Below are 25773 nucleotides of genomic sequence, written 5' to 3' on the forward strand. Positions count from 1 at the left end.
TGTTTTTGTCTCCTCTGTTGTCTTTGGATTTTTCTAGGGTCCTTAAAAAGGACCTGACTCTTAGAGTTATTTTAGCTGCAATCTTCTGGCATTTTATAGGAACTCTATTGATAGGGTGGTAACAACTTAGGGTAGATGGAAAGATATTCTGTAGTCGTCTATTAGGTCTCATCTCTTAAGTGAGCCCAAGTTGGGCATTTTTTCTTTCCCAGGTTAGTTAGATTCTGGTAAAATAGTTCCTCTTGAACTATTTCAGGTATTGTTAAAGACAGTAGAGAGCTCTGGAGTATTTCTAAATGGTTATTTTTTGCCTTCCTCTGGCAGAAACAAGAGGGAGTTTTTAATATAGTCTTCATAGTGAGAACCTACGTAGCCCTCCTAGAAGTAAAATTCATAAAAATTTGTCCCCTCCCCCTTAAGGTTGAATGTCCTCCTAGTTTTTAGCTGTTAAGCTAGTCCACACTCCATCTAGTAGTTCGTCCATTGCAGTTTAAAGTGTTCCTACATTAGTCCTGGTTTCAGCTGAGGGCTTTTGCTCCTGAGGCTTTGTACCCTGTAAACTGATTCTTTATATCTGCCTGTCTGTCTCTCCATTTTCAGGGAAACAGTTTGCTCTGTGGTCTCATTTCTGTGATGGAACTAATAAGAGTTGTTGACTTTCAGTTTGTTGTCTTCTTCCTTTTTGTAAGGTCAGTAGTACCTACTTCCAAGCTCTTTATACCAGAAAATGGAAGACCATCAGACCAGAAAATGGAAGTTTCTTGGTTTCTTATTAGAATGAAGACATAATTTTAGAGCCTGCATAGTCTTCTTAAGCCTTTTCTTTTCCATCTATAAACACAGCTCCCAGTGAACGTTTGAACACAGATGACACTTGGACAGAAATACTTTTTCATCTCCTTTTTGAAATTATCTTTTTCATTTTTTGATTTTTCTAAATGCAGTCTGAAATTCTATGCAATCTGGAAGGCAATGAATGAGTCCTTGATGCTTTCTTCCTAAGCCTTGATTTAGCAATTAGAAAATTTTTTTTTTAATCTTAAACTTATATCTTTTTCAAAAGATGTAGACAGGATGGACAGAGAGGAGAATTCATGAGAATTCAATTTTAATTATCTTCTGTTTGCCAGAGTATCCTGTGAATACAAGAAGGAATAAAGGTAGGAGACCCAAATTGTAGTGTTCTATAAGTAGATGTGTAAGAGACAGGTAAAGATATTAGAGTAGTATGTTAGACAATGATATTTTGTCATATCCAGAGGAAAATAGAGGTGGACACTTTGCCATATCTTGGAGGGTTAGGGTGAGGCCGTGAGAGTTACCTGAAGGAGTTGACATGTGATCTGTATCTTGGAGGATGACTAGAGCTGTGGAGAGTGTACTGAACACAGAGAATTGCCTATAAGGTAGATGACTTCATCTAGGGTTGCTTTTTTCCTACAGTAAGGAATTGGAGATCAAAGCAAATTAGGCAAGTTAAATAGTGTTTCTCCAATTCTTAATATGTAGTTTTATTATTTGGTTTGATAACTTGCAAATTCCAGAATATAGACTTGCCCTATTGTGTGTTTCAAAGCTAAATATAAGCAATCTCTGAGTTTTGAATTGTTTTATATTATCCTGTAGTATAAACATTGAGGATTAACTGATGGATCTAATAAGGCTGTTGACTTTCAGTTTGTTCAGCTTTTTTTCTTTTTGTAAGGTCAGTAGTGTTTAATTTTTTAATTCTCAGATTGTGTCTCAAATATTTTTCATGGTGGTAGAATTCATTTGGATTGAGTTAAGTTTGATTCGTTTTGTTGTTACTTCAAATGTAAGGATATTTTGTGATTTCATAGATTGTAGGATATTTTCAGAAATGTTAAACCACTCATTTTGCTAATCTTATTTAATCTATTTCTCTTAAAGCAGCAGGTCATTATGTAACTTTATACTTATGTTCCGTCCAAACCTCCACATTTTTAGTTTACTCTTACAAATCTACAGTACCACTACCTCCCAGTGAAGGTATAATGAACATAATTTTAACTTCTGTGTTGAAACATAAGAATACTATTAGTTTAATAACTAGCATTTTATTACCTAGTTCTAATATAGTTATCATAGCTTTTGAAATTACCATTACCAGCGAAGATAAAGCTGTTCTAGCATACATCTAATATACTGTTTCTAAAATGAAATGAATGCATATACGTAGAAGAAAGAATTTTGGACTCCTTGAAGAAAGCAGGATAAAGAATCTATTTTAAATTACAGAATACAGCACCAAAGCAAGCGATTGACATCTTAATTTTCTAAAAAAAAATCATCCTCTGATTTTGTTTCATAAAATTTGACTTTTAATTATGTTTCTGCTAAAATTATTCTCTGAGGTTTTATGCATAGATAAGCAGACATTTTGGGGTGGAGAAACACTCTTTAAAATGACCATTAGGCCGAGCGTTGTGGCTGATGCCTGTAATCCCAGCACTTAGAGAGGCTGAGGCGGGCCAATCATGAGGTCAGGCGTTCGAGAACAGCCTGATCAACATGGTGAAACCCCATCTCTACTAAAAAAAAAAAACCAAAAATTAGCCAGGTATGGTGGCACACACCTGTAATCCCAGCTACTCAGGAGGCTGAGGCAGGAGAATTGCTTGAACCTGGGAGGTGGAGGTTGCAGTGAGCCAAGATTGCGCCACTGCACTGCCTGGTGATAGAGCAAGACTCCGTCTCCAAAAAAAAATAATAATAAAATTTCCCATTAGTACCACCTATTTAATATTTGCTTTTATTCCAGATGTCTCTTTCCTTACTCTTTGCCTTCCTTAATAGAAATCGTATGTTAATTTTCTATTGCTGCTATAACAAATTACTATAAATTTAGTGGCTTAAAGCAATACAAATTTATTATCTTACAATTCTATAGGTCAGAGTCCTGTATGAGTTTCACTGGGCTAAAATCATGTTGTGGACAAGCCGTTTTTAGGATCTAGAGGAGAATTTGTTTACTGCTTATAAGGCTTGTTGGCTCAATTCTGTTCCTTGCAGTTGTAGGACTGAGGTCTCATTTTCTTACTGCTGTACACTGAAGGTTATTCCACTTTATAGAAGCTACCACATTTCTTGGCTTGTCTTCTTCCTCCACCTTGAAAACCAGCAACACCCAGTTGAATCACTTTGCATCTCTCTGACCCACTGTTCTTCTGTAATCTACCTTTAAATACACCATCCAGATAATCCAAGAAAATCTCCCCATATCAAGGTTCTAAACCTTAGTTATATCTGTGAGTTCTTTTAATATGTAGCATAACATACAGATTCCAGGAATTAGGACACGGACATCTAGAGGAATTATGTTTCTTCCTAGCATAAGCAGTGATATTGACTGGTTCCTGACTTTCTGGATGAGTTTTCCTTTTCTATTTAGAATACCTCTGACTTTTTCCTCCTCAATTCAGTGAACGCAAAAGAGATGTTGAGATTCAGAGTCAATAAGGTGCTATTAATATATTAGATATAGTGCCATGGGAAAATAATAGGAGAAAAAAATTTTAGAAACACCGAAAAAAAGAAAATATGCTTTCAGTGTGTTCCCTTGAAAAAGAGAAAGTCATGTATATTTTTGTGAGTCTGTATTAATTGGCCCTAATCCTTAATACCAAAGTTCATAGTTATTCATACAACAGCAGGAAGTAAACCATTATCGGTAATTAGTAGTCTCTTAATATAGTATCAAAGCATTCCAAGATGAAGAGATATTTACTCAGAACAATAGCAATAATTTACCAAAATTTATATCAGTTTTGATAATGGATGACATTGCATCTTAATGTGTTATTTCTTTTCTACTTAGATCATCACGAAGTATGTATATGAGCTCCTGGAAAAGGATTGTAATTTGAAAAAAATATCTATTCCAGTAAGTCAAATTTTAAAGAAATGTTTATTTCAAATGAAATGTTTATTTGTAAGTAAAACAGTATTTAATTTCAAAGAAAACTTTTGTTTTGAGTTAATTGTGATAAATTTAAATGTTAAGGTTCCATTGTGCTATCAATAATTTTAAATGATTATTAGTATACCTCATCTCATTCTGCACAGTACTTCTTATAAAGTAATACTTTTCAGCATAAAGGAAAAAATACTGATTTCCAGTCTTTTTGAAAATGATGATGCAATTAAAAGGATTACCATTTTCTGTACCCTTTCTCATTTAATTGGAATAATTTATTTTTATTTATTTGTAATAAACCAGTATACTTTTTGTTACATTAGACATTCACTGTCTCTTTAAATATTTCTTGGTTTTTAAAAATATGTCTTATTTCTACACATAGTATGTTCTTTCCTCTACACATTCCCAAATTCATTCCTGGTGCTTCCTGTTTTATAACACTGCTCCTTCCCTTTTTGGCAGAACATTTTTTTGAATTTTGCACATTTTGCCGTTTCAGAGTGAAAAAGTTTGAGATTTGTTCTCAGACTCAAATTGTCAAAAAAAAAAACAAAAGACAAAACAAAAAACACACAAGCCCCTGTTATTTTAAATGTAAACCACAAAATATTAAGCTTTCAAATTAAGAGATTGTAATCATGTTTGTGAAATGGTGGTTGGACTAGATTGGAGGATCTTTGCTGTCCCTGACAACTTTATGATTTTTGATATATAAGAATGTGGGAGAGTTGATAAAAGTAATTCATTTAAGGCACCACACTTTGCATATAGATGATTTTGTTTGCATGAGTTTTAAAAATTCCTTGGATAGGGCTATTTATTATGAATGGAGGATTTGAGGATTTCTTAATAGTGTCCCTCTCCAGAACTGATTCCTTAGTTTCTTTTTTAAAGGAAACCCATTTATTTAATTTTCTGTAAGTAACCTCGAGTGAAAGAACACATTGTTAGTCATTCACTCATTTATTCATTTATTCAACATAGATTTATTTAACTTTTTTTTAGGTGCTAGACCTTGTCCCAAGTGCTTATGATCGATTAGTCAATAAAATATTATTCTGTGTAACAGCTACATCAACCCTTGGTTTATTGGAAACTTATTTCTTTAAAGAAACACTTGAATGTCAAGATTTTAGTACCTTTCTGGGAATGGATATGCCCATCCTTTTTGTATTTAGACTTACTGTTTTAGTTTTGACTTTAGGTCTAGCATTTTACTCCATTAAAACTATATATTGAAATTTGGTCTTCTGGAAAGTCAGGTTAGAATTTTGTCACTTTGCGTAGTTTTCCTTTCTTGTTCATTTTCTTTCTTTCACAGTTTCTGAAGAATGATATTTAAACAGCTGTAGGTTAATTTATTGATACCGCACAATTAATATTCAATCCTTTAACTCTATAATACTTCTAGTTCCATGGAATCCTTAAACTCACGTCAGTCTCCAAATTTCTAGAACAAATATCAAAATAATTGGCTGTGTAGATCACATTATGTGATTTTCATTATTTATCATTATAGAAAACTTGAAATTAGATGGAAGAGGACTTTGTATTGTGAACCTGATTATCCTTTGATTTTAAATTTAGAATATAAAGCTAATAAGCAAGGGCCAATTACGTTTATATGAAAGTAAACTTCATGCCCATCTTTGGTTAATAAAGTATCCCTTATTTAATAAACTTATAAAGTAACTCTAAATTTTGTCTTAAAAAATTAATATCTCCCTTTAAATTATCACATATTTGGTATAGTTGTGAAATTTTTCTTCACAACTATTTTTTAATAGCTATTATTTTTTTCTTGAGTTTTCTTAAATCTCAGAGTGTGTGTGTATATGTGTGTGTGTAAATAGTTGTTCTTTTTACTTAAAGAGTACCTTCAAACCTTTATTTTTCCTGATGATGAACTCTTTTAGTCTTACACTATTTTAAAAGAAAAAAAAAGAACCATCTTTTAAATGATAGCACTTTGTGGAACTCATGATTTGATAGTAAACATTATGATCATGCTTTATGTTTAGTTCACACCTCTCATAAATAGGCATAAAGCGTTCTCAATTATAGTGAAATATCTCATACTTGTACAGAATGATGGAGACATGAATTAACAACTTCACTACAAATTTTAACTTAGTTTATTACATAATCGTGTTTCAGCAATTAATGGTGTTTGTGAGTATTCCACAATGAATTGTTAACTGCTAAAAATTATTTGGTGCAGTCTCACCAACCAAAAGGTGTTTGGGGTTGATTTGTCAGTAAACTGAGGTGGTTCACTGGAAAGACCTTTATGTGTATTCTTTAATGAAAATTTAGCTTAATAAATTACCACTGTTTGAAGATAAATGACCTTGGAACAGCTATATATTCAAACATAATTAGCTTAATGAAGAAGAGTTATTTTATTCATGTAGATATTTTACTAGTTAAAATTAGCACTAACTTTATAGACAGTACATTGTAGTTCATGTACAGAGTCAGAGTTCTGTGTAAACTGAGGTGAATATTAGCCAATGACCAGCTAAAATACTGCTTTTACCTCTTAATAATTAAATTCATTTTCATTGTTGTTTTTCTTGAATATTCTGATATTCTTATATTTTCAAAGTCAGCTTTTCTCAATATTGAAGTAAAACTTTTATTTATTCATGGCTACTTTAATTTGTAGACCCTTAAAAATTCTTGAGCAGCATTTTTTTAAATGTGATTCCATTTTCCCTCTTGTATCTTTCTTCTTATCACCACTGCATTTTTTTAAAAATGTGATTCCATTTTCCTTCTATTCTTTTTTGAGATAGGATCTCACTCTGTTGTACAAGCTGAGTGCTGTGGTGCAGTAATGGCTCATTGCAGCCTTGACTTCCTGGGCTCAAGCAATTCTCTAGCCTCAGCCTCCCGAGTAGCTAGGACTACAGGTGCGCACAACCACACCCAGCTAATTTTTGATTATTTGTAGAGACAGGGTCTCACTATGTTGCCCAGGTTGGTTTTGAATTCCTGGACTCAAGTGATTCTTCACTGAGCAGCATTTTAATATAAAATGGATTTTTATCATTTGAAAATAAGTCTCTTTCAGTTTTAAGTGATTACCGTGGACTTCAAAGTGGCAATATCTCATTGCTTAAAACATTGACTCAGTTTCTTGGTAACAAGGGATTAGTCGAATAGGAAAAAAAGAGACAGTGATCGGCACCTACTGGAGTATCTGTAGCTACAGGTTTTTTCATTAAGGTAAGTAGATATCCATCTCCATAGCCATTCCAGGATCCATTAAGGCCTCACTGACTTTAAGAAGCACTTTTCTTTGTGCGTGATTAGATGTACTCTTTGGTAATTGAATGACTAGAAACTCCTGTGGCCTCTTTTTTATTATACACTGACAGCTTTGGCTTTCAATATTTTTTATTTTGTTCTTATCACCATTGCCTTTTTTTTTTAGCCTCTTTAACTGAGCAATAATTCTATTTTCCTATGTGTTTCTTGGTAAAGGGGAATTTTTCTTCTTAGGTTTGGTTTTTCTGTGTCTGTCATCCACTTATCTTCCTGTGTGGCTTTAGTCATATTTATTGTCATCATTATAATTTGTTTACTCTGGTCGTAGCATGCAGGTAAAGCTAATATGATTGTGTTACATTTCATATCTCTCTTCCTGTATTTTTAGCTATTGCTAATAAAATTATAGTTATCTCATTTTAATTCTTTAACATTGTACAGGTCTTGTAAAATTCTGTGTAATTTTTTACTAGTTTAATCTTCAGTTTATGCTTTCTGAACCAGGCAAGTTTTATAACCATTTTCGAGGATGTGTTACTTAGTTAAATGCCTTTTTTTTTTTTTCTCAATTGATTTTTTTTTTTTTTATTGCATTTTAGGTTTTGGGGTACATGTGCAGAGCATGCAATACAGTTGCATAGGTACACACAGGGCAGTGTGTTTTGTTTGCTTTCTCCCCTTCACCCACATTTGGTATTTCTCCCCTGGCAATCCCTCCCCACCTCCCCCTCCCACTGGCCCTCCCCTTTTCCCCTTATAGACCCCAGTGTTTAGTACTCCCCTCTCTGTGTCCATGTGTTCTCAATTTTTCATCACCCGCCTATGAGTGAGAATATGCGGTGTTTCATTTTCTGTTCTTGTGTCAGTTTGCTGAGAATGATGTTCTCCAGATTCATCCATGTCCCTATAAATGACACGAACTCATCATTTCTGATTGCTGCATAATATTCCATGGTGTATATGTGCCACATTTTCCCAATCCAGTCTATCATCGATGGGCATTTGGGTTGATTCCAGGTCTTTGCTATTGTAAACATTAAATGCCTTTTATCGAAAGGAAGTCACTGCTGATGCTTGATAAGATGCCTTATTCCAAAAGTTCATTGTTTTTAATTACTGAGTGTCTACAATATGTTAGGTTCTGTTTCAGGTACTGAGACTATAGGTGGATACAAACCTGAGAACTCTGTGCCTGCCTAGACTTATATTCTAGTGGAGGGAGCAGGTGGTGAATAAACACAATTGCAAAAATATAGAGTAAAGCATACAGTGTGTTAGATCATGGTATGCACCATGGAGGAATATAAAACAGGGAAAGGGACTACAGAATTCTTAGGGGCATGTTTGGAATTTTAAATGGGGTAGTCAGGGAAGACTTCAATGAAAAGGTGTTATTTCTTCTTTAAGCCCCATGTCCATGCTGCTCTTGCTGATATAATTGCCATTTGTGCTCTGTTTGCACAAATGCCTAAGCCATCTCTTACTGAAACCAGCCTGATTGTTTTAGAAGTAGAGATATTTTATTTTATTTTTCTCTTCCTAAGTATAATGAGTGGGAATACTTAGAATCCGGGGTATTCTTTTAGGCATCTAGAGTTTATGTATACTTTTTATTTTGATAATTGTGTGAACATATGCAGTTGACAAAGTGAAGAGCTATTTCATTACACTGCATGTGGATTGACCTTCTTTATGTGAGGGTGTGTAACCAGCCCTTACAATGTCAACTTCTGGCTTGATCTGGCTATCCAAAGGCTTCCATTTCCAATTACTAACCACTGCTGATATGGAATACCACTAAGTGTGTCATGGCATATGTAACAAAAGGTTGGGAAGTTAAAGTGTTTTGTGTCTTTCAAGTGTAAATCATAGAGCATATAGTTACAAATCTAAATATTAAATACAATCAAAATGGATAAAAACATTTACTTTTTATCACATAAGTAACTAGTTTATAAAGTAAGTTCATCGGAGTACATAAATAATGTGGCTTTGATCCAAGATAGCCAATCACTAACAGCTCGGGATTGTAGCTCCCAGTGAAAGCTCAGAGAACGAGACGACGCCACACTTTTAGACGAATTTTCGTCACTCACGGATCAGCCAATTCCCAGTGGAGGAGCCCCACGGGTCACCAGCGCGACTCTTGTGGCTGCCGCAGTAGTTTTGCCGGCGCCTGGGACTGCTACCCCTATTGACCGGAGTTTGGAGCTCCAGGAAGTCAGAGCCGCTTGTTGCGGACTCAAGAGGGAAGCCAGACCAGAGATTCCCAGGCAGAAGAGCACCATCAGTTTTATCGCTGCTATTTAGGCTGCCACAGTGGGTTGCTTGGATCCCAGCACTGGGAATCAAAGAATCGGACTCAGAAACCTAATTAGAAAGGCGGTTCATCTACAATGAAGGGAAAAAAACAGCCTAAGAAGGCCGAGTATACCCAAAATCAGAACCCATCAGCAAGGGAACAAGCCCTGATGGAAAAGGACTCATCAGCAGCAGAACAAGTCCTGATGGAGAAAGACTGTGTTCCATTATCTGAAGTAGGCTTTAAAAGGTGGATGATAAGAAACTTCTGGGAGTTAAAGGAACTTGTTCTAACCCAATGTAAAGAAACTAAGAACTTTGAAAAAAGGTTCGATGAAATGATGAAAAGAATAGACAATATAGAGAGGAATACAAATGAACTTATGCAGTTGAAAAATACAACACAAGAACTTAGTGAAATATGTACAAGCTTAAACAGCCGAATGGATCAAGCAGAAGAAAGGATATCAGAGGTCGAAGACCAATTTAATGAAATAAAATGACAAGATAAGAATAGAGAAAAAAGGATAAAAAGGAATGAGCAAAGTCTTCGAGAAATATGGGACTATGTGAAAAGACCTAATATACGTTTGATTGGTGTACCTGAATGTGATGGAGAGAATGAATTCAAGCTGGAAAATATTCTTCAGGATATTATCCAGGAAAATTTTCCTAATTTAGCAAAGCAGGACACTATTCAATCCCAGGCAATACAGAGAACACCACAAAGATATTCCTCAAGAAGACCAACCCCAAGGCACATAATCGTAAGATTCACCAGGATCGAAACGAAGGAGAAAATATTAAGGGCAGCCAGAGGGAAAGATCAGGTTACCCATAAAGGGAAGCCTATTAGGCTTACAGCAGATCTCTCAGTGGAAACCCTACAAGCTAGAAGAGAGTGGGGGCCAATATTCAATATACTTAAAGAACAGAACTTTCAGCCCAGAATTTCATATCCTGCCAATTTAAGCTTTACAATTGAAGGAAAAATAAAATCTTTTAGGAACAAGCAAGTACTCAGAGATTTTATTACCACCAGGCCTGCCTTACAAGAACTTCTAAAAGAAGCATTATACATAGAAAGGAACAACCAGTATGAGCCTTTCTAAAAATACAACAAAAAGTAAAGAGCATTAACATAAAGAAGAATTTACATCAACGAAAGGATAAAATAGCCAGTTAATATCAAATGGCAGTAACCCTAAATTTCAATCGACTAAATCCCCCAATCAAAAGATACAGACAAAATCTAACAGTATATCTAAAGATATACAAAGACTCAAAATAAAGGGTTGGAAAAAAACTTACCAATTAAATGGAGAGCAAAAATAAATAAATAAAAAGCAGGAGTTGCAATTCTCACAATTAATAAAATAGATTACAAAGCTACAAGGATACAAGGGTAAAAGGATTAATGTAATAATAAGAGATCTTAACACGCAGATACATAAGACCCATAATGAGATTTAGATTCAACGAGACAGAAAATTGATAACGATATCCAAGACTTGAACTCAGATCCAGAACAAATAAACTCAATAGAGCTCTCCATTTTAAACACACAAAGTATATATTATCCACTTTAAACACACAAAATATTGATCGGCCATTATTGATACCCATTTTAGGAATGAAGTAATATTTCTTTTTTCCTCTTTTTCTCTTTTTCCCTCTTTTTCTTTCTCTTCTTAAAAAAAATAATGTGGCTTTGTAAAAATAATTGTTATATAATCCTGTGTTCACAATCTGAATGAAATTTGAAAGTCCGTTTACATAGATCAGGTAAGAATAGAATAGATGGTTAGTTTTTAAATAGTGTCCTCTTCTTCCCTTCAACAATTTGGTGGTATTCCTGGCTGATAAATGATTTTTCAATAGATTTATCTCCAATTTCAGTTTTCTATTTTTTATTATTTCTGTGCAATATTCTGTTATAAAACTTACAGTTTTGTGACCATGGGCAACTTATTTAAACTGTCTTAAGTCTCAATTTCTTTATCTCTAAGTTAATATAATAATAGTACCACCTAAATGGGTTGTGAATGAATGAGATAATTTTTTTTTTTTTTTGAGACAGAGTTTCGCTCTTGTTACCCAGGCTGGATTGCAATGGTGTGATCTCGGCTCACCGCAACCTCTGCCTCCTGGGTTCAAGCAATTCTCCTGCCTCAGCCTCCTGAGTAGCTGGGATTACAGGCATGCGCCACCATGCCCAGCTAATTTTTTTTTTTGTATTTTTAGTAGAGACGGGGTTTCACCATGTTGACCAGGATGGTCTCGATCTCTTGACCTTGTAATCCACCCACCTTGGCCTCCCAAAGTGCTGGGATTGAGATAATATTTTTAAAACAGGTAGCATAGCAGCTAGACTGTAGGTAGCACTAAAAAATGGTTATTTTTATTTACAGTGGTACTATAATACTACATACACAAGAATAATGAAGAGAAGCATATTACGAATATTTTTTATATTTTATATTTAAATTACTATCATGTCTTGGCTCATCCACCTAATGCATAATTGTTAGTCTCTACTGAATATTTTAATTTCGTGTTAAAGTTGTTTTTTACTTCTTTAATTCCATAGTAACCATTTAATACTTTATAACAACCGTTAGTTGTTTTTCATTTATGTGTATGCCTGATCAGAAGACATTTATTTATTATTTAATTGTATTTAATTGCAGGTAGATGCCACTGAGAGTGAACCGAAGAGTTTTATCTATATGAGTGAGGACGCATTGACAAATCCGCAGAAACTTATGGTTTTAATTCATGGTAGTGGTGTTGTCAGGGCAGGTCAGTGGGCGAGGAGACTTATCATAAATGAAGATCTGGACAGTGGCACGCAGATACCATTTATTAAAAGAGCTGTGGATGTAAGTACAATTTCCTGTATTTTTTTGGGGCATTTTATAGTACTACTTTATTATACGTTTTTATGTTTCTTCAAAAAGTATATCCAAAGCATAATCTTATCTTCAAGTTGTTACTATTTCTTTTACTTGTATGAAAAATTATTCTGTATTATAATGCAGTTACAAAGAAAAAGTGGTATCCTGAGCATACAAAGACTTAATAGCTTTTGAATGAATTATTTTTCTAAAATATTTTTAATCGTGAAATATCAAACTTATCAAATATGTATCAACATAATTGAAAATACTTCTGACAAAAATATCATGACTGCTTTTGTAAGCCTTTGCCTACCTGATTTAATAAAGTTATAAACTAAAGGAGATCTGCTACTTTGAATTAATCTCATATTATTTAAAGGAAGAGTTGGAATAACTCAATTTTTTTGTCATTTCTTTAAAATGTTCTTTAGAGCCCACAAATAAAATGCTTTAAGCATGAGACAGACATGCAGAATGGCAAAATGTAATATTTACTGAATATTTTATTCTTATTTGCATTCAAACATTTTAGAAATCGCCATTTTTTAATTTATATTTTAATTTATATTCAGGATTTTCTTCCTTGCAATGGTGAATTGGTTTTCTGACATAATATTGGCATATTTTACTGTTTGGCTGCTTTTTTTTTTTTTTTTTTTAATACTATTACCTTTGTAAGTTCCGTAGTGAACAATACAATTTTGCTAAGTATGAATTTCTTTCACATGATTAGATTTTCCTTAAGAAATATAAATAAACTGGTATCTTGTATAAAAGACAATGTAAAAAGTAAAGGGATATATGTGTCCATGTAGGCTTTATTTGTTTTATTTATAAGAATTCCTACATTTTTGTAATTAAAATTGGAAAGGAATTATTTAATACACTGATGATTACAAAAGTCAAAAGTAACATGTTCTCTATTCTGTTAACTCAGAAATAATAATATGAAGACTCAGCCCAGGTCCTAAGGAACATTTTGGTTACTAGATTTGAAACCCTTAAAATGCTGGAAATAGTCTTTCTTAGGTTGATTATATGGTGTTTTTTTTTCTACTTTTTGTGGTTAGGCAAAGAATGCAAAGATACTACTTTTGATCTGGTTGCTAACTTCGATAGTCTGTATTTTAGTAGAACTGAAGTAACTATAATAAATTGAAAATTAGACTAAATTAACACAATAAAATATTATATTTAAACTGTTTCCGATTTCAGATTTTAAATAGTGAAATGAACTTTCTCTCTGACACAATTGTTCGTGGTTAGATCCTTTTTGTGTATTTTTGGAGTGGTTAGATCCTTTTTGTGTATTTTTGGAAGAACATAGCATGTAAAATGTGTTCACAATTTGATGAATATTTGAAATATAACTTAGTAAAGAAAATCGGATGCTTTCAACATTCCAGTGCTAGGTGAAATATTTTATGTAGTTGTGTTTTCCCTGCTATAGATCACCTAAGCCTTTCCTGTCCTGGAATATTTTATTGTTGTTTAAGGATTTTGAGGGGAAAGTCTATATGGAAAACCATGCAAAACATCTTTATTTGAACAAACTTTCTATGGATATCCTAGACAGGAGGGAGGAAGTTTGTTATTAGCATTACAATAGTAAGTCATTTTGTTCTTATAAGTAGGAATAATGTTTTGGGGATAACAGCATTTCACTGTCTTGAATTTTTTCTTAATAATGGCAACTCATGATTCCTTGAAAAGAAGCAGCTGATTTCTAAGCATGCAGCACACATAGAAATTTTAGTTTACATATTTGATATTCTTTATTTTAGAAAAAATGTATATTAACATTATTATGGTAATATTCTTCATGGTGATTGAGAAGCAGGTATTTTTACTACTTTAACTTTACCTTTTCATCCTGTTGTCTTCAAGGGTTGCTCTGTAGGTGGGGAGGAGTTGGTTGAGGGAAGGATAATGGTATTTTAAGATGCAGGCAGAGAAGGACTAACAAACAGGGAACAGGAAGCTGTCCCATTCTTACTTTTCTTTTTTTTTTTTACTTTGAGACAGAGTCTTGTCTGTTGCCCAGGCTGGAGTGCTGCGTCACGATCTCGGCTCACGGCAACCTCCGCCTCCTGGGTTCAAGTGATTCTCTTGCCTCAGCCTCCCAAGTAACTGACAGGCCATCACACCCAGCTAATTTTTGTATTTTCAGTAGAGATGGGGTTTCACCATGATGGTCTGGATCTCCTCACCTTGTGATCCACCCGCCTTGCCTACCAAAGTTCTGGGATTACAAACGTGAGCCACCTAGCCCAGCCCACTTTTTTTTTTTTTTAAATCAGGTTAGCTCTGCTTTTGTTTATACTTGTTTGGACTTTTTCTAAAGCTTTATTTAAAGAAAGGTTTCCAAAATTTTCAAAAAGTTAGAACCACTGGTCTCTTTTTCATGGTCTGTGGGTTTTCATTATCACAACTGAAGTAAATTCTGATATTTTGGAGGCCACACAATATTTTTACTAAGTGTTGTTAATATTGTTTCTTTATATTCCCTGCAGATTTTTGGTAGAAGACTGAAATTTCTAAAATTTGATTTCTATCATTGTAAGGTTAAACTTTTTTTTTCAATGGTAAAGCCCTAAGTGGACTGGTTTGTGAAAAGTATTAACTTTAAATCTGTGAAGCCATTAGGTTGAAAGGAGGGCATGGTGAGCATTGGAACCACTCCCACAACAGCCTCTGAGATTTCTTCCCCAAATGCCCCAGGGCTCCACAGGTCATAGTTTGAAAATCACAGATATCCCAATCCTTGCATTTTAGATACTTCAGGACTTTATTATCAAAAGTGGATTAAGAGTGCATATTGGAGAAATGGTGCATATTGGATAAGTCTCCACAAGTGCTTCTGAGGTTGCCATCACTAACATTTTTGGCATTTGACAATCTTCACTGCATAATATGTTGCCTGGAATAAGAAATAGTATTTCATGTACCAATTATTCAGCCTCTGATTGTGCAGCTTGAGAGTTACTCATACTTGTTTCTTTGATGATCCTTACTCGCATACATCTTTTTAGGCATTTCCACTGGTCTCTAAAAAGGGGTAAAAAGCAGGCAATCCTATTCGTAACCAAGAAGCAATAGTAGGAGCAAATGTTGATTTGGTCTAGCCCCAGAGTCAGCATAGGGACCTGGCCCACCGTCTTGCAACTCCCATAGCAACCCGGGCCAGACAGTCCCACACTTCTGAGGATTGATTTCTATTTCTCAGGCTCTAGCTATAAGGGGAAAGGTAGAGCTTGATGGCAGTTACATTTGTGAAAACAAAGATTGAGAAGTTAAAGAAATTATTTTGTAATAAAAATCAGTAAAAAAATTGCAAAAGATACTTTCAAAATACTATCGGTAAGTGATTTAGGTATTAATTTTAATAATTTCATGAGAAGTCTGATTACTAGGATAACATTTTCCCTAATTTCTCATAGATAGATTATTCAGAAGAATCTGCTATTTCCGTAATTTGTTACTTTGATTATAATATTTATGCTGTTATGTCTGAGTTTTAAAAATTAGTGCTGTTTTTATTAATGTAATTTATACAGTTTGGTTTCCATAACATGGTGGACTGAGCTTATTAATATAAACTTTTCCTAGTAAACATGCATAAAAATAATGTATAAAGTGTAGCAAAAATATTAAATACCTAGTTGTATATGAATGTTCAAAAGACAGGGGAGGAGTAAAGTGGACGCAGAGGAATATAGTTAAATAGAAGCCTTCACCAGATGTTCTCACTGCAGGAACACCAAGTTAAGCAACTACTCACACAAAAAAGCACCTTCATAAAATCCAAAAATCAGGTGAGCAATCACAGTACCTGGTTTTAACATTATATCACTGATAAAAGCACTGAACAGGGTAGGAAAGACTCTCTTGAATCACCAATGCCACCCTTCCCCTATGTCCTGGCAGTGGCAGCATGGTGTGGAGAGAGAATCTATGCATTTGAGGGAGGGAGAGCACAGCGATTATGGGACTTTTTATTGGAACTCAGTGCTGCCCTGTTACAGCAGAAAGCAACACCAGGCAGATCTCAGTTGACAAGACATGGAGGGAGCATTTAGACTAGCCCTACCCAGAGAGGAATCACCCATCCTAGCAATTGAAACCTGAATTCCAGCATGCCCTACCACTGTGGGCCAAAGTGCTCTGGGTTGCTAAATAAACTTGAAAGGCAGTGTAGGCCATAAGGACTGCAATTCCTGGGTGGGTACTGGTGCTGTGCTGTGCTATGCTTAGGGCCAGTGGACTGAATGAGCAAGCAATCTGGTGGCATGCCAGCCAGGACAGCTAAGACAGTCCTTGTGTCACCCCTCCCCCAACCTAGGCAACACAGCTTACAGCCCAGGAGAGACTCCTTCCCTCTCTTTGCGGTGCTTGAGGAGAGAAGAGGAAGAGTAAAGAGGACTTTGTCTTACAGATTGGATAGCAGGTGAGTCACAGTAGGATAGGACACTGGGCAGAGTCCTGAGGCTCCCATTCCAGACACTAGATCCCAGACGACATTTCTAGATGCACCCTGGGCCAGGAGGAAACCTACTGCCTTGAAGGGAAGGACCCAGTCATTGCAGGATTCATCACCTTCTGACTAAAGAGCCCATGGGCCCTAAATAACCACCAGAGTGATACCCAGGGAGTATGCCATGGGTCTTGGATGAGACTCTGAGATGTGCAGGCTTCAGGTGAGAGCCAGCGCATTCCCAGCTGTGGTGGCAATGGTAAAAGACTCTTTCTGTTTGAGAAAAGCAGGGGGAAAACCAAAGGGGACTTTGTCTTGCACCTTAGGTACCAGCTCAGCCATAGTGGGATAGAGCACCAAGAGGGCTCTTAAGGTCCCTGATTCTAGGCCTTGACTCTTGGGCAGTATTTCTAGACCTACCTTGGCCTAAAAGGGAGCCTGCTGCCCTGAAAGGAGAGTCCCAGGACTGGTAGCATTCACAAGTGGACTGAAGAGCCCTTGGGCATTGAGTGAATATTGGCAGTAGCCAGATTGTACCTGTCACAGGTGTGGGGCAGTTGTAGCCATTGGAAGAGACTGTACTGCCTGTGGAAATGGGAGAGGAGAGTGGGAAGGACTTTGTCTTGTATCTTTGGTGCTAGCTCAGCCACAGCAAAATAGAAGAGTGGGTAGGTTCCTAAAGTATCTGACTCTACGCCCTGGCTCCCTGATGAAACTGCCCAGGGCTGAGGGGAACTCACTGCTGTGAGGAAGGGATACAAGCCTGACTGGTTGTAAAACTAAAGGACCTTGAATGGATGTAGGTGGTAGTCAGGTAGTGGTTACTGCAGGCCATAGGTGAGATGCAATACCATACTGGCTTCAGGTCTGACCCAGTGCATTGCCACTGGTGGTAGCCACAGGGTACTTATGTCACCCTTCCCCCAGGTCCAAGCAGCTCTGCCCAGAGGGAGACACTCTGGGGAAAAGTAAGACAAGAGTTCCTTCCTGTTAATCAAGAGAATTCTTCCATGTCTTATCCAAGACCACCAACGTAGTACCTCTACCAGCATGCAAGAGCCATAGCATTACTAGGCTCCTGGTAACCCCGAATGCAGATGTGACTGTAGGGACCAAAAACATCAAACACAATACCCAAGTGCCTTCAGATACCTGGAAAGTCTTCCCAAGAAGTAAGTGTACCACCAAGCCCAGATTGCAAAGACTATAATAAATATTTATCAATGCCAAGATACTGACAAACATCCACATGCATCAAGACTATCCAGGAAAATATTACTTCACCAGATGAGCTAAATAATGCACCGGGGACCAGTCCTGGAGAAACAGAGATATATGACCTTTCAGACAGAGAATTCAAAATAGCTGTGTTAAGGACACTTAAAGACACTCAAGCTAACACAGAGAAGGAATTCAAAATTCTATCAGATAAATTTAACAAAGAGATTGAAATAATAAAAAAGAACCCAGAAGAAATTCTGGAGTTGAAAACTGCGGTTGAGAGACTGAAGAATGTTATTAGTCTTTTAATAGCTGAATTGGTCAAGAAGAAGAAAGAGTTAGTGGGCTTCAAGACAAGCTATTTGAAAATACACAGTCATAAGAGACAAAATAATAAGAATGAAACACGCCTAGAAGCTGTAGAAAAATGCATCGAAAGGGCAACTCTTAAGAGTTATTGATCATAAAGAATTGGTATAGAGAAGTAGAAGTAGAAAGTTTATTCAGAAGGAAAGTAACAGAAAGCTTCCAAGACCTAGACAGAGATACCAGTATTCAAGTACAAGAAAGTTAAAGAACTAAGCAGATTTAACCCAAAGAAGAATACATCAAGACATTTAATAAATTCCCAAAGGTCAAAGATAAATAAATGATTCTAAAAGCAGCAAGAGAAAATAAATGATATGCAGTGGAGCTCCAATACTTCTAGCAGGACACTTTTTTCCGTTTGAAATCATACAGGCCAGGGGAGAATGGCATGATATACGTAAAGTATTGAAGGAAAAAACCTTTTTACCCTAGAATAGTATATCTGGTGAGAATATCCTTAAACACAAAGGAGAGAGAAATAACAACCTTCCCAGACAGACAAAATCTGAGTGATTTCATCAACACCAGACCTGTTCTACAAGAAATGCTAAAGGGAGTTGTTCAATCTGAAAGAAAAGGAGCTTAATGAGCAATAAGAAAACATCTGAAAGTGCAAACTTACTAGCAATAGTCAGTACACAGAAAAACACAGAATAGCACTGTGATTGTGATTTGTAAACTATGCATATCATGAACTGAAAGATGAAGTGATCAAAAATAACTACAACAGCTTTTCAAGACACAGTATAGTAAGATATAAATAGAAACAGATTAAAAGTGGGAAGATGAGATTAAAGAGTAGAACTTTATTCGTTTTCTCTTTCCTTGTTTATTTATACAATCAATATTAAGTTGTCATCAGTTTAAAATAAACTGGTTTTAGGTTATTTGCAAGTGTAATGGTAACCTCAAATTTAAAAATGTACAACAGATAAAAAAATAAAAAGCAAGAAATTAAAACTTACCACAGACAAAATCACCTTCACTAAAAGGAAGACAGGAAGGAAGGAAGGAAGGAAGGAAGGAAGGAAGGAAGGAAGGAAGGAAGGAAGGAAGGAAGGAAGGAAAGAAGGAAAAGAAGAACACAAAACAAGAAAACAAATAACAAATGGCAGGAGTAAGTCCCTATTAATAATAGCATTGAAAATACATGGACTAAATGCTCCAATCAAAAGATACAGAATGGCTGAATGGATTTAAAAATAATACCCAATGATCTGTTGCCTATAAGAAACACCTCCAACTATAAAGACACAGAGAGATTGAAAATAAAGAAATGCGAAAAGATGTTCCATACCAATTGGAACCAAAAAAGAGCAGGCTTTGCTATACTTATGTCAGACAAAATATATTTTAAGATGAAAAACTATTAAAAAAAGAAAAAGAAGGTAATTATATAATTAAAATGGAATTAATTCAGCAGGAGGATATAACAATTGTAAATATACATGTCCCCAACACTGGAGCACCTAGATATGTTAAGCAAATATTCTTAGAGCCAAAAGAGATAGACCCCAATACAATAATAGCTGGACATTTTAACACCCTACTTTAAGCATTGGATGAATCATCCAGAAAGTAAATCACCAAAGAAACATTGGATTTAATGTGCACTATAGATGAAATAGATCTAGTAGGTATTTATAGAAAATTTCATCTGATGGCTGCAGAATATATACAAGGATCCTCAGCCCATGGATGATTCTCAAAGATAGACCAAATGTTAGGCAGCAAAACAAGTCTTAGAGAATTCAAAAAGTTGAAATTATATTATGTATTTTCTCTGATCATGATGGCTTAAAACTATAAATCAATAGCAAGAGGAGTTTGGAAGCTCTACAGATACACAGAAATTAAACAATATGTTCCTGAATGACCAGTGTGGATCAATGAAGAAATTAAGAATGAAATTGAAAAATTTCTAGAAACAAATGATAATGGAAACACAACATACCAAAACATGTGGGATAAGTGAAAGCAGTACCAGGAGGAAATTTTTGGCTGTAAACACCTATATAAAAAATGTCAAAAAATATCAAATAAACAATTTCATGATGTATCTTAATGAACTAGAAAAGTAAGAGCAAACCAAACCCCAAATTAGTACAAGAAAAGAAAAAATAAATAGCAGAAATAAATGAAAGTAAATTGAAAAAAAGAACACACAAGATCAATAAAATGATAACTTGTTATTTTGAAACTATAAACAAAATCAACCAACATTCTGTGAGACTAACAGAAAAGGTGAGATGATTCAAAAAAAATCAGATACAAAAAAAAGAGACATTATAACAGACACCACAGATATTCAAAGTATTAGTAGAGCTTACTATGAGAAACTATATGCCAATAAATTGGAAAACCTAGAAGAAATAAATAAATTCCTAAATACATAAAACCTACCAAGATTGAACCATGAGGATTGAAAATCCAAACACAGCAATAACAAATAATGAGTTTGAAGCTGTGAAAAGTCAGCAAAGAAAGGTCTAGGGCTGGATGCCTTCATTGATGCCTTTTATCAAACACTTTAAGAAGAACTGATTCCTGTCATAGCTATTCTGAAAAATGGAGGAATAGGGAATACTTCCAAACTCATTCTATGAGACCAATATTACCTTGACGCTAAAACCAGAGAAAGACATATAAAAACAAGACAAAACCTTTCAAAGCCAGTAATCATGATGAGCAGGATGTAAAATTCTCAACAAAGAACTAGCAAACCAAATTTAACAACATTTTTAAAAGATCATTCATCATAGCCATGTGGGATTTATTCCAGGGATGCTAGGATAGTTCAACATACGCAAATCAAATGTGATACATCCTAGCAGCAGAATGAAGGTCAAAATCCTTATAATCATTTCAATTGATGCTCAAAAAGCATTTCTTATAGTTCATCATTTATGATAGCCCATCGTAAAAATCAGGTATAGAAGGAATATATATACAGTATAAGTATAAATGCCATATATTACAAACCTATAGCTAGTGTCATACAAAATAGGAAGTATCTGAAAGCCTTTCCTCTAAGACCTGGGACACAATAAGATGCCCACTTTCATGGCTGTTATTTACATAGTACTGGAAGTCCTAGCTAGGTAAGTCAGACAAGAGAAAGAAATAAAGGGCTCCCAAATTTGAAAGGACAAGTTAGATTATCCTTGATTGCAAATATGATGTTATATTTGGGAAAACCTGAGGATTTCAGCAAAAACACTATTAATTAGAACTGATAAACATTCAGTAAAGTTGTTGGATACGAAATCAACATACAAAAATTTCTAGCATTTATATATACCAACAGTGAACAATCTGAAAAAGAAATCCAGGCCGGGTGTGGTGGCTTATGCCTGTAATTCCAGCACTTTGGGAGGCCAGGATGGGCGGATCACAATATCAGTAGTTTGAGACCAGTCTGACCAACATGGTGAAACCCTGTCTCTACTAAAAATACTAAAATTAGTAGGGCGTGATGGCAGGCACCTATAATCCCAGCTACTAAGGAGGCTGAGGCAGGTGAATCACTTGAACCCGGGAGATGGAGGTTGCAGTGAGTGGAGGTCTCACCACTACACTCCAGGCTGGGTGACAGAGTGAGACTCTGTCTCAAAAAAAAAAGGAAAAAGAAATCCAAAAGTAATCCTGTTTACAGTAGCCACATATAAAATTAAATATCTAGGAGTTTAACATAACCAAAGAAGTGAAAGATCTTTGCTATGTAAACTATAAAACATGGATGCAAGAAATTGAAGAGAACACAAAATAATGGAAAAATATTGCATGTTCATAGATTGGAAAAAAGAATATTGTTAAAATGTCCATAGTACCCAAAGCAATCTACAAATTCACTGCAATCTCTATCAACATACCAGTGACATTCTTCACAGAAATAGAAAAAGAATCATTAAATTCATATGGAACCACAAAATACCCAGAGTAGCCAAAGCTATTATGAGCAAAAAGAACCAAACTGGAGGAATCACATTACCTGAATTCAAATTATGCTACAGAGCCATAGTAACCAAAATAACATGATGATGGCATAAAAACAGACACATTGACCAATGGAACAGAGTAAGGAATCCAGAAATAAATACATATATCTACAGTGAACTTATTTTTGACAAAGGTGCCAAGAACATAAATTGGAGAAAGGAAAGTCTCTTCAGTAAATTTTATTCTGGGCAAACTGACTTTCCATATGCAGAAGAAGGAAACTAGACCCCACTCACCTTATACAAAAATCAAATCAAAATGAATTAAAAAATTTAAGACCTCAAACTATGAAACTTCTACAAGAAAATATTAGAGAAAATCTCCAGGACATTGGACTGGGAAAAGATTTCTTGATTAATAACCCATAAGCACAGGCAACCAAAGCAGAAATGGACAAACAGGATAACCTCAAGTCAAAAAGTTTCTGCTTTCTGCTCAAGAAAAGAAACAGTCAAGTGGAGACAACCCACAGAATGGTAAATAATATTTTCAAACTATCTATTGGACAAAGGACCAATAGCCAGAGTATATGAGGTGCTCAACAACTCAGTAGGGAAAAGGAATCTAATAATCCAATTTAAAAAGGTATAAAAGATGTAAATAGACTTTTCTTAGAAGGAGACATGCAAATGTCAGACAGGCATATGATAAGGTGCCCAATATCATTGATTATAAGAGAAATGCAAGTCAAAACTACAATGACTTCTCATCTCACCCCAGTTAAAATGGATTTTAATTTAATTTTATTTATTTACTATTATTATTTATTTTATTTTTGAGACCGAGTCTCACTCTGTTACTCAGGCTGCAGTACTGTGGCACAAGCTTGGCTCACTGCAACCTTCAGCTCCCAAGTTCAATCAACTCTTGTGCCTCAGCTTCCTGAGTAGTTGAGATTACAGGTGTGCACCACCAAGCCCAGCTAATTTTTGTATTTTTTGTAGAGATGAGGTTTTACCATGTTGGCCAGACTGGTCTCAAACTCCTGACTTCAAGTGACCTGCTCACCTAAAATGGCTTTTATTTAAAAGTTTGACAATAATAAATGCTGGTGAGGATGTGGAGAAAAGGAAGCCTTTGTACACTGTTGATGGAAAGGTAAATTGGTACAACTATGGAGAACAGTTTGAAGGTTCCTCAATAAATGAAAAAATAGATTTGCATATGATATCTAATAACCCCACTGCTAGGTATATACCTTAAAGGATGAAAATCAGTTTATTGAAGAGATATCTGCACTCCCATGTTTATTGTAGCATTCTTCACAAATAGCCAAGATTGGAGCAACCTAAGTGCCATCAACCAGATGAATCTGTGAGGAAAATGTGGTACAGATATACAATGGAATACTATTCAGTCATAGAACAAAGTGAGATCCTGTCATTTGCAACAACATAGATGAAACTGGAGGTCATTATGTTAAATGAAATAAGCCAGGCACAGAAAGACAAACTTCACATGTCCTCACTTATTTGAAAACAAATTCAAATTTATTTATTCTCAGTAAATGAAATTGAGAAATTCTCAAGTAACAGGTAAAAACTAAAAGTTTAACTCAGGGAGATAGAGAGTGGATTGATAGTTACCAGAGGCTGGGGATGATAGTGGGTTGTAGAGGAGGAAGGATAGTTAATGGGTATAAAACTATAGTGAGATAGAATAAGGTCTTATATTTGGAGCACAGTAGGGTGATTGCAGTTAGCAATGACTTATTGTACATTTAAAAATAACTAAAAGAGTATAATTGGATTGTTTGTAACACAAAGAAAGGATGAATGCTTGAGGTAATGGACACCCCATTTATGCTGATGTAATTATTACTTATTGTATGCCTGCATCAAGGTGTCTCATGTACCCCATAAATATATACACCTATGTACATACAAAAATTAAAAGAAAAAGAAAAGGATTTTCTAAATGCCTGAGTGTAAGAGGTAACTTAAAACACAGTGGTAAATCCCTGGAAGATGTTGCAACTTCAGGGTATAGCTGGTAAGATATGAACCCAAGGCCACACATGATCTGTCTCACACACAGTCTTTGGGACTGAGAGGTGGCAGCTAAAACTAAGAGCCCTGGATATAGGTAGGACCCTGGAAGTTGCCACCTTTGTAATAAAAGGATGAACAGAGGGAAGATTCAGGTCATTGCTTAGAGGTGAAATGTTTCCAGCCAGGCTTCGTGGCCAGTGCCTATAATCCCAGCTACTTAAGAGGCTTAGGTGGGAAGATCGCTTCAGCACAGGAGTTTGAAGATGCAGTCAGCTAAGATTGTGTGATTGCACCGCACCAGGGCAACAGAGTGGGACCTCATCTCTAAAAAATAAAATAAAATATAAAAATAGAATTCTGAAAAAGAGGGTTTCTTTGCTAGAGGTGCCAAGTAGGGTAAATAAACAACTTTTCTTGGGAAATAGGAGACCCAGACCCTAACCTACAAGTCGTTTTGGATTTGCAGTTTTAATTTAGATGACACACTTAGTGTGAGAATCTTAAATACTGTAATTAATACAAAAATAAATTCTGGACTGTTGGGGCACCTTGGAGCACCTGGCAGAAGCAAGCATAAGATTGACATATAGGAACACTTTACAACCTAGAACAAATCCCTACTGAAAATGAATTCATAGTCAGCAACTACAAATTGTATGAAGAAATGATTTGTCATAAAGAAAAGTCAGATCATGAAACTATCATAGTTCAAAAGATAGATACTAAATTGAAAGCTAGAGTTAAGGAAGACAGTATGCAGAATATACCACAGAGGAAATGAGAAAAAAATATGACAGATAAAGTCATGGAAAATAGAATAACATATAATACTTTTCTCAGATGTTTCAGAGAAACAACAGAAAAAAATAGGGGAAAAGTATGTATTAGTGGTTGACTGTTTTTGAGAGTAAAGGCATAAATCATGTTGTTGAAGAAGTATGGCGTATCTAAGGCAAGGTAAATGAAAATAAATGTACATTTAAATATATCAGAATAAAACTGTATCGTGCATGTAATTTTTAAAATCAAGTCAAATCGAGACATAGTATCAAAATAAATGTTATTTATTCATAATCCCTCCCCACTTGTTAGTCCTGTTCCTTAGATGTAATCATTTTCAATATATTCAATACATTTTGGCATTACTTGTACTTACTATATCCATATTTTAAAATTATAATTCTTTTTTTTGATTTATCATTCACTTTCTGTTATGATAGAATCAGTAATCAAGCTTTATAGTGCTACACAACCTTAATATTGCTAATGGCTGAGCCAGGTAGATAATATGATTGCTTTTCATTT

General features: G+C 35.2%; 1 protein-coding gene across 37 annotated transcripts in view; it reads left to right on the forward strand.

Moving 5' to 3' along the window:
- ARB2A (ARB2 cotranscriptional regulator A) overlaps nucleotides 1-25773 on the forward strand; it is a 513783-nt gene that overhangs the window by 140359 nt on the left and 347651 nt on the right. For all 37 annotated transcript variants that reach the window (XM_078365170.1, XM_054252603.2, XM_035291203.3 and 34 more), the window contains 2 exons: nucleotides 3839-3904; nucleotides 12205-12396. In XM_078365170.1, the coding sequence (XP_078221296.1) occupies nucleotides 3839-3904; nucleotides 12205-12396 (258 nt within the window). The remainder of the gene's footprint in view (nucleotides 1-3838; nucleotides 3905-12204; nucleotides 12397-25773) is intronic.

This window comes from Callithrix jacchus, chromosome 2 (assembly GCF_049354715.1).
Source record: "Callithrix jacchus isolate 240 chromosome 2, calJac240_pri, whole genome shotgun sequence".
Classification (NCBI taxonomy): domain Eukaryota; kingdom Metazoa; phylum Chordata; class Mammalia; order Primates; family Cebidae; genus Callithrix; species Callithrix jacchus.